At 40.2% G+C, this 10,342-nt stretch overlaps 1 protein-coding gene across 1 annotated transcript in view; it reads right to left on the reverse strand.

Annotated features, from left to right (window-relative positions):
• DNAL1 (dynein axonemal light chain 1) overlaps positions 1 to 7,196 on the reverse strand; it is a 33,863-nt gene extending 26,667 nt beyond the window's left edge. Inside the window, exons 1-2 of the mRNA XM_036735758.1 lie at positions 7,075 to 7,196; positions 1,381 to 1,419 (exon numbers count right to left, since the gene is read on the reverse strand). Of these exons, the coding sequence (XP_036591653.1) occupies positions 1,381 to 1,419; positions 7,075 to 7,077 (42 nt within the window). The 5' untranslated portion in view covers positions 7,078 to 7,196. The remainder of the gene's footprint in view (positions 1 to 1,380; positions 1,420 to 7,074) is intronic.
• Positions 7,197 to 10,342: the final 3,146 nt, after the last annotated feature.

Consider the following 10,342-nt stretch of genomic DNA (forward strand, 5'->3'; position numbering starts at 1 on the left):
TTTATTGAAACTGTTTTCTTTTGAAAAAAAAGAATGTATCTTTTCAGTGCTAGATTACAGTTATGAGTTTTCCCCTGTCATTTATTTACTTCTTTGTATTGAAATACCAAGACTGCTTTGCTTCATATTTATTCTCTGCATTTCTTGATTACTATTCAATCTGATACTATTTTTAAGTTTTTGCTGGAATAGGAGTGTGGAAGCTGGGTTTCCCACCACTGTTCAGGCAGCCATCTTGTCCAGAAGTCCAATTTAAATCACAAAGTACTCAAAGTGCCTTCCTTTACCAAAATCTCAAGAGGTAGATACTAGAAATATTATAATTTATATACTCATATTATAACAAATCAGAAACTTATAATAAAGAATTTTCTCTGAATAGCAACCAAACAGAACTGAATAAAAAGTAACTAAATAAATTAGTAAAATTAGTGAAGAGCTGTAGAAAGTAAACAAGAATTGAAATATTTTGTTATTTTATCCAGTGTAATCTGTCTTCCCCAAGACCTAAAATTCTGAAAAAACAACGAATACAAGGCTATAAGAGTTGGTGTGAAGATAGAATTGAGAAGAATTGGTAACTGAATGGATAAAAGGGTGAAGGAAAGGGAAGTAAAGGGTAAAGAATGACCCCAAAATTGTGAACCTGGGTGACTAGATAGTGCTATCCTTATTAGAAATAAGGAAGTTAGGAAGAGGTGTGGTTTATGGGATAGAAATAACAAATTCTGTTTTGGACAAGTGTTTGAGATGCTGATGGGCCATCTAGGTTGATATATATGTCCAGCAGGCATTTGGTAAAGTGGGACTAGAGGTTGGTAGACAGATAAGGGCTAGACAAATAAACCTGGAAGTCACCTATATAGAGATGACAACCGAACCTATAAAAGTCAATGAATTCACTAAGAGGAAGTCTATGGTGAGAAATGACATTGTAGGAAAGAGCTCTAGGGTATACCCACACACAAAGGCTGGAAAATGAATGATGATCCAGAAAAAAACTGAGAATCAATGTCACAAAAACACAAAAAGGAGAAAGTATACAGGACGACATAGTCATCATCAGTGTGATAAATACCAAGAAAAGTTCAATGGATTTGACAAATTGATCACTGGCAGCCTTGGTGACAGTAATTTCATTTGAGAGGAAGGATTGTAAACCAGATATTACGAGTTGAGATGTGAATGGTGGGGTGAAAAAGAGAGACAATGATTACAGATGGCTTTTTCTAGAAATTCATTGATTTGGATGCTTACTGAAGATATAATTGGGATAGCCAAATAATTATATTCTTAAAAGTTAACTAATTTATAGGGTCCAAATTTCTAGTGGTCAAAAAGTATGTATTATATAATATTTAAAAGAGCTCATATACTTACCCATCTGGCTAGGGCTTCTTTAATTGTTGTTGCTTTTGCCTAAAAAAAAAGTTTTTTTTAAAGTAAGGTGGCTTTATTGGTATTTTTTTTGTCTTAGCTAATTTATGGTATAATTTTTAATCAACCTTTTATCCCATTAAAAATATTAACTTTTCTTTTAGCATTATACATTGATAATGAGGTATTTACATTTTCTATAGAAAAATTAGGGGTGCTGAACTTAAGGATGTAGCAAAAAAAAAATAAAGATCGTAATTTCAGGGCTATTATCATACACATAAATTCTATTCCCATCTAGTTTCCAAAGAAGAACAAGCTATTGGATACCATGTATTTAAGACACATATTTTATGTATGGCAGGGCAGATATAGATTTATTTTGGTCTGATTTTTATTGAAATTTGTTTTAAGAACAAACCCCCAAAGTGAAAGCTTAGCTGTTTACTTAACCTTTAAAAATGGTGGATAGCCACTGATTTAAAAAATGAAATGTTTTTAAATGGTTGTTGTTCAGTTGTTTCTGACTCTTTGTGACCTTATTTGGGGTTTTCTTGGCAAAGATACCAGAGTGGTTTGCCATTTCCTTTTGTAGTTCATTTTTACAGATGAGAAACTGAGGCAAACAGGGTTAAGTGACTTGCCCTGGGTCACACAGCTGGTAAGTTTCTGAAGCCAGATTCTAATTCAAGAAGATGAGACTTCCCGGCTTCAGGTCCAGTACTCTATCTGGTGTGCCACCTAGCTGTCCCAGTTTTTAAACAGACCAGCTCCAAATTTTACACCGCCTCTGTTCTCTGTATCTTGAAGATGGACAATGAGAAAATAAAACCAGACAAAAATATAATTTTAAAATATTACATATACTACACAATATGGGTATTTGATAAATGCTTTTGAGTAAATAAATGTTTTGAATCATTTATTTGACTACGTGAATAATCTGCCTATCTACAAATGCTAAATGCACTATTTTTCCTATGTAGCACCCATACACATATCCATAATTTTAAGTCATATTTAAAATCATTCTTTTCAATTAAGTGACTCTCTTATATATGAACTGGCCTTTCCCAAAGTCAACAGGGGATAGTTACACAGTTTATATTATTCCAAAAGATCCTAAATCAGCACTAGCCTAGAACTTTATCATAAATAATGTCAGCATATACTTGAGTGTAATATAGGAGCTAATGTTACGTAATAACATTATAGCATAGAATCCGAGTTATAAGGGTCCACAGAAGTCACCTAATTCAACACATATCTGAAATTCCCTCTATGACATACCCAACAAGTAGTCATCAACCTTACACCTGAAGACCTCCAACCTACTTTTAGACAGCTCTGTTACAATTTTTTTTTGTTTACTCCTAGCTGAAATCTGTCTCTCCACAACTTTTACTCATTATTCAGCCCTCTTGGGCCAAGCAGAATATATCTAATCCATTTTCTACATGACAGTCCTTAAAATATTTGAAGGCTTCTATCTAAGTCAGCTTTTTCCCCAGGCTAACTATCTCTAAGTCTCTCACCATCCTGGTGGCCTGTTCAGGATACAGCTTATCAAATGTCCTTCCTAAAATGTGGTACCCAGAACTAAACACAATACTACAGTTGTTGTTATACCAGGGCAGGGTACAATGGGACTATCGTCTTCCCTGGTCCAAACATTATTTCTCTCTTAAAGCAGCCTAAGAGTGAATTAGTTTTCACACTGTTGATTAATACTGAGTGTGTGGTACACTTGGATTTTCAGACCTTTTCCATACAAATTGTTACTAGGCATCTTATCTTCTTATTTTCTTATCTTCTATTTGTAAAGTTGATTTTTGAACCCAAGTACAGGGCTTTACATTTATCCCTATTCCATTCCATCTTATTAGATTCAACCCAGTGTCCTAGTCTCCCAATATCTTATTGGCTCCTATCTTATTCTTGTTAGCTAATCCTCTTAGAGTTATGTTACATGCACAAAAGTTAAGTATGCCATCTGTGCCTCCATCCAAGGCACTGATAAAAATGTTAAACACCAAGGGGCCACGGGCAGATCCCACCTGCTGAAAACCTCCCTTTAAGCAGTGAGCTTTATATGTTATAGGCACTTAATAAATGTCTTTTGAATTGATCTATACTTTGGGGGGGCCCAAATTTTTTCTGTTATTTCATTGGTGTAGGAAATGCCTCTACTGGTGCAGATCAGAAACTCATCCATGGTTTACTTGGATCAAATACTTAGAGAGTTTCCTTGGTCACAGAAAGGTTAAGTGATTTGCCTGTGGTCATCCAGCTAAGATGTAAAAAGTCAGATCAGTCTGACTCTAAAGCTGATTCTCCAGCCCAAAGCCTACACCCTGACTCTTAATTGAGAATAATAACTTACATTTATATATCAAATCACTTTATATAGCATCTCATTTGGATCTCACAACAACCCTGTGACGTAGACAGCACAGGTGTTGCTCCCATTTTACAAATGAAGAAACAGGTTAAGGCTCAGAGAAGCAAGATTTACTAACTCCAGGTCCATCATACTGTCTACCACACCCTGTTCCCTCTCACATTAGCAATCATCAAGGACTATTCTTTTAGATTGCTCCGGGGAAAGTCTTTCCTCTATGTCTTTCCTCTGACACATATGGGTTGTTACCACAATGTCTTCAATTCCTAAGATTTCACCACAGAAATACCCACCAAGTAGCTTAAATAAAACTAAAGTGCCTGCCTCAGAAGAATAATGAAAAACCTTCCTAGACCAGACTTTAATTCAACTCAATATTTATTAAAGGACTACTTTGTATGTAGTCTAGTTTATGGTTTTGTAGGGAGATAGGGCACATAGCTAAGAAACCATAATCATCATTAGTTCATCAGAGAGGTACAAAACAAGGGACCATTTACTTTGTATTTATTCTGTATATATTGTATATGTACATACTGTCTCCCCTGATAGAATGTAAGCTGCTTGAGGACAGGGACCATCTTTGTATCCCAAGGGCCTAATAAGCACAGTATCTGGCACATAGTATGTGAAGTCACCTATAAAATGAGGAAGAGTGACTAGATGGTATCTAAAGTTCCTTTCAACCCTAAAATCACATGTTGCTTGAGAAGTGGAGTAGGAAGTTGGAAAGATAGGGGAATTTGAAATTAACTTGAAGCTACCATTGGTTCAGATTTAATATATAAGTCCCATATGTCATGTCACTATTACTAAGATATATACTTTTATTTTAATTCAATCAATACTGTGTACAAATGTTAAGTAACTTTCATGTTTGTACTTAAGTACAGGCAAGTTTTGCCTTCCAAGTAAAAACTCTTTGTAGTAATCATTTGATACTTAAAAATCAAATCAAAATTGTATTTGGGTAAGTTTATCTCAATACCGATGTTGTTTAAAAAGTTTGGAACAATTTTGCAGTGCATCCTCCTAATACTTTACATATTAGTTGCTCAATCAACATTTGCTGAATGGATGTTAAACTTTGTTTCATTTTTAAGTCAAAATACGTATCATTCTAACAGTGAATGAGATTAACATGGAATTACTTCCTTCAAAAAGGACAGGAAAGAATTTAAATTTATTTTAATATCATGTCACTGCCCCCCCAAATTGACCAGAGACACATCTACCAAATAAAAGGCTGAGAATATCCCTCAACTTCTGTGAATAAAGTTTCGCCTACACCTTAGAGAGAAAAACCTACAAAGAATGGCAACAGACAACAGGAAAAATCTGTACAGCATTATTGGTATTTTTCCCCACAAATCCATTACCCATGTATTTTATCACTTCCAACCAGTGGATCGCATGGATGGAATGGGATTGGACTTGGGATTTCATTGGTATAGGATATCTGGATGCACTGGTTGTTTAGTTGTGTCTGACTCTTTGTAACCCTATTTGGGGTTTTCTTGGGAAAGATACTGTAGTGGTTTGCCTTTCCTTCTCCAGTTCATTTTACAGATGAAGAAACTGAAGAAAACAGGGTTATGTGACTTGCCCAAGAGTCACATGGCTAATAAGTTTCTGAGGTTAAATTTGAACTCAGGACCTCCAGACTCCAGGGCACTCTATCCACTGGGACATCTAGCTGCCTACAAGTGCTAGTCAGCTCCAACTTTTTAGAAAGAGCCAAATGTTAAATTTTCAGTGACAGAGATGTGTTAGAGCCAGATTAAATTGCTCTCAGATGATTGCTAAAATTTTTACTGAGTTTTTATACCTTGGAAATCAGCAAACTACAACTCCGGCTTGATTTATTGTTTTGTTGATTGTCTAGACTGAATGGTGATGGAGAAAATGTTAACGCAAGTATATTTTTTTTAGGGGAGGAGAAGCTGGTTGTTAAACATTTACCAGCACACCTCAAACTCTACCAATGTAGGTTAACATTCATTTCCTCTGCAACTTACAGCCTTAGAGAGTTGGCCGGAGGCAATGAAAGCTTAAATGATTTGCCCAGGGTCACACAAGGCACTTGAATACTGGCTTGGAGACCCAGCCAGTACTCTATCCACAAAGCCAAGGTGCTTCTCAGTCATTCATTTTCTGGTTTTACTGCTTGTAAAACCAGTAGCCGGTTGTCTTCTTCAGTTCTGCTCCCTGGACACAGTGTCTTGCACCTCTAGGGGGTTTCAGACTACCTAAAATTTTACTGGATTCTCTGCTCAGTAAACAGAGAAAGTAGCATGAAGTCACTGATTCCTCTTTGAGTCTGTCTACTAGTTCAAAAGGCATACTTGAACCTGTTAATTAACTTCCATGACTCACACCCTAGGAACTACTTAAATCCAGATTTTTTTTTGGCTAGATTTTGGAACTAAACTCCAGAACCTTTTTAGTTCTTAGCTCTGACCAGATAAATGCAAGAGGGATAGGGAAGAGGAAGGGTCATTTACGGAAAGAAGAGCAGTAATCACTCTTCTTGTTGTGGGATACCTTCCCATTGCTACCCACCCACCCCTTCTCCCCCTTGGCATATTGCTGTCTATTCGAGCACTAGAATTTCAAGAAGATAACAACGAACCATACCTACTCTTCATAAACAACTGTCCTGAAGGATGATCACTTACTGTCCTAAATTTTCTCTTGGCCAGAAGAGTCTGGAAGCAAGATTCCCACCCTATCAATACCTATTTCCTTTCGGGAAACAGGGCTGTAAATAAACAGGAGAGTGGCTAGCTGGAGCTCTGCATTTACCTCTGGACAGTCCCTGCCCGGGTACAGGCAAATCGCGGCTTCGCAGAGCTGCTCAGAGAGATGCAGGCGGCTAGCAAACCTACCAGAGTCGGGGTGGCAGCACTGCCGCCCACAGACGATCGATCCTCGCCGTTAATTAGAGATAACAAGGTACGTACGTTCACTGTTGCTGGAGCGCTCCCCACCTCTCTGGTGAAGAGCATTCCTCTGATGCAAGGGGTTCCCTTCCCCTTCTCCTCCCGCCACCTCTCCTTCACCGGATGCCCCCTTCCATGCCCCTTCTCCTCCTTGGCTCCCACTGCCCCCAGCCCAAGCCGCGGCCATCCGCCCCAGGCCCCTCTCCCCCCAACAGACCCTCCTCCTCCTCTTCGTCCTAGACTCCCTCCTCGCAGTAAGCGTTCCTCTACGCCCCTCACCACTACTTCTCCGCCCCCGCCCCCCGGCCTCCCCCAACCCAAGGTTAGCCTCCCTAAACCCCGGAGGTTACTCACCATTCCGCTCCGTTGCTACTGTCACTGCGGCGGTTGCTAGGGCCCAGCTTGGGCCTGGGCGCATGCGCACTGCCAGGAGGTACGCACAGGCACGCGCGCGTGAAGCAGCAGCACCTTCCCTCTGGGTCGCGCGCGTGCGGCGAGAGGCATTGTGGGATGACTAAAAGGGTCGTCAGAATCCTTCCGCTCCAGCCTGTGGGGAGGAGGGGGGCGGGGGAGCAGAGGGGCAGGGGGGCGGGGGAGCAGAGGGGGAGAGGGGCGGGTCTCCATGGTTGTGGAGGCCGGGAGGGCTGCGGCAAAGAGCAGCGTGGATGGTTTCTGGGCAAGGCTAGGAGAAAACAGCCTAATTTCCTTCGCTGTTTCTGCACGGAATTAGCAGATGGAGAAGAATGCTCCTTGCTTATGCATTTGTTCCTCATAAACAATTGAAAATGCATTTAATCAAGTTCATCCGAAAGAATCCTTTCCCCCCAAAAAAGTATTTGTCAAGAAAAATAAAAATATGCAGTCTCCAAATGTGTGTGTGGGGGGGGGAGGAACAGAATATATACACAATAAGTATATACAAAGTATCCATCACACGTCAGGTAAACGCTTTCCTGTTTGTCTTCGTTGCTCCAGAGCTTTGGGTTCCTAATAAGTGCTAATTGAATAAATGTGAAAAGCAGCTTGCATCATACTGGGCTGGGACCCCAGATAGTCAATTATCAGGTAATTTAAAAATAAAAAAGGTCCAACTATCGGGGAAGGATTCTTAACCTGGAGTCCACTGATTTCAGGGAGTCCACAAACTTGATAAGGGGAAAATGACATCTTCATGTTCATTAAACTCTGGTTTCTATGTATTTTATGTATGTATTTCTATGCATTTAAAAACATCATTCTGAAAAGGGGTCCACAGGCATCATCACCAGAGAGCCAAAGAGGTCTAGTACCCAAGGGTTCCGAAGTGTGGCCCTTTGACTCAATCCAAACTTCACAGAACAAATCCCCTTAATGAAAGGATTTGTTCTATACAACTTGGACTCTATCAAAAGGCTGCATCTGAGGACTAGAAGGCAACATGTGACCTGGAGGCCGCAGGTTCCCCACCCCTGGAAGAAACCCTGAACTAGAGATTGGGAAAAGACTTCTTGTTAAAGGTGTCACCTGAGTTGAACCTTCAAAGAAGCTAGGTGTTACAAGAGGCAGAGGTGAGGAAGGACAGCATTTGAAGCATGTTGAGGGCAGTTTGTGCAAAGGCAGGGTGGCTGGAGATGGAACAGTTGGAGAACAGTAAAAGTAGGTCAGTTTGACCAGGATGAAAAGTGCATGAAGTAATAGAAAGGTAAGCTGGAGCCATAGTCTGGAGGCCTTTAAATGCTAAACTGAGGCGTTTGGGACTATATTCTAGAGTTGAGGCAGTTGATGAGGCTTCTTGATGACACAGTCATTAATTTGGAGTCTGTATGGAGAATGGATTGGGGAAAAAGGACTTTGGGAGAAGAGGAAAGGAATAGAATAAACATTGATATAGACCTACTATGTGTCAGTCACTGTGCTTAGCCCTGTTTACAAATAGCATCCCATTTGGTCCTGGTAACACTTATCTGTCAGGTTGGTACTATTCTGCTACCTTTTTACAGTTGAGAAATAGAACAGCATGGGGCTGGGGGTGGGATGTGTTCTGTTTTTGACTTGTCGAGTTTGAAATACAACCGGCATGCTCGGGTGATGCCCATAGGCATTTGGTAACACGGGGCTGGAGTTCAGCACACAGATAAAGGCTGCAAATAGATTTGGGAGTCGTCTGCCCAGAGATGGTAATTGAGCCCATGGGAGTGGATGAGACCACTGAGAGTGTACCGGGGAGTGGAGGGGCCCTAGGGTGACACCCATGATTAGGAGGTGGGACAAAGATGATGCCTCAGCAAACGAGACTGAGAAGAAGGGGCGAAACCCCAAGGAGGAAGGCGCAGTGTGTAGCAGTGATGATAGCAGCTAGCACTCATCCAGGAGTTTGTTTGCAAAGTGCTTTATACGTTTCACTCATTCGATCCTTACAACAACCTTGTGAGAGAGGTGCTATTATCATTCTCACCGAGGCATAGACAGATTAAGTGATTGGCCCGGAGTCGCACACAAGGATCTGAGGCAAGCTTCTAATAGTCAGGTCTTCCTGTCTCAAGTCTCATACTCTAACCACTGCCTATTACAGGAAGTTTTTCCTTACGTGTTAAACTGAAACCTTCCTTCCTACAGTTTACAGCCCCTTGAAAGCCAGATAGAACTAGTCTACTGCTTTAATGCAACAATTTTTCAACTACCTGAAGACAGTTATTATGCCACTCCTGAATCTTTCCTTTTTCAGGCTAAATATTCCCAGTACCACCACAGCGTTTTTACTGCACATTGTCTTTTATCTGCGAGGTATAACAGAGAACTCACTGGATCTGGATTCAGGAGGCTTAAGTTAGAATCCCAGCTACAGCACTTTAGTTTTCTTATCTGTAAAATGGAGCTAATACTTGTACTATCTAGGATTGTGAAGAAAGTGCTTTGTAAACAGGGTTGTGCTGATAAATGTTTAAGACCAGGTTGGGGGAGGGGTGTAGGGAGGAATGCACACAGAATAAACTTTTAATCGGCATTATTAATATTTCCCCCATCACTGTCTTAAGTCTAGATAATCAAGCCTTGATTTATAATGTTCACCAATTTCTGAGGTGTAAATGCTCATATTGATAATTTTAACAATTGGCTCTCTCGAGCTGACTCCAGCACACTACTGTTTGTAAGCCACAAAGCACTACATAAAAATGAGTAGTTATTACTGAGACAATCTTGCAATTGTCAAGAAGAAATGTTACAATTCTTCCCAGCCTGAAAAATCTTCCTTCAGGAATCTGATTCTCAAGCAAATCTGCTAAACCCTGCAAAGCATTCCCATAACTGAATAATACCCTGAACTAGCACTGTGGCAAGATCATTGGAACGGGAGTAAAGAGGCCTGGGTTCTAGTTCCAGTTCATCCTCAAGCAGATGGTGTGAGCTTGGGGAAGTCATTTCAGTTCTGAGACTCAGTTTCCTTATGTGTAAAAGGAAGGGAGCTGGGTTAGATAATTCTCTAAGATTCTTCATTCTTTAACTTTCTATGAGTCTGGGTAGTCATTCATTCACAAATAAAGGTTATCTTCAGGCTCAGAAACCTGTTGCTTTTAAGATCTTAGACTTGTGGCTGAAAGTAATAAAATGTGACTGACTGAAAGTAAACTATATAAACTCTGCA

This window comes from Trichosurus vulpecula, chromosome 8, assembly GCF_011100635.1.
Source record: "Trichosurus vulpecula isolate mTriVul1 chromosome 8, mTriVul1.pri, whole genome shotgun sequence".
NCBI lineage: Eukaryota > Metazoa > Chordata > Mammalia > Diprotodontia > Phalangeridae > Trichosurus > Trichosurus vulpecula.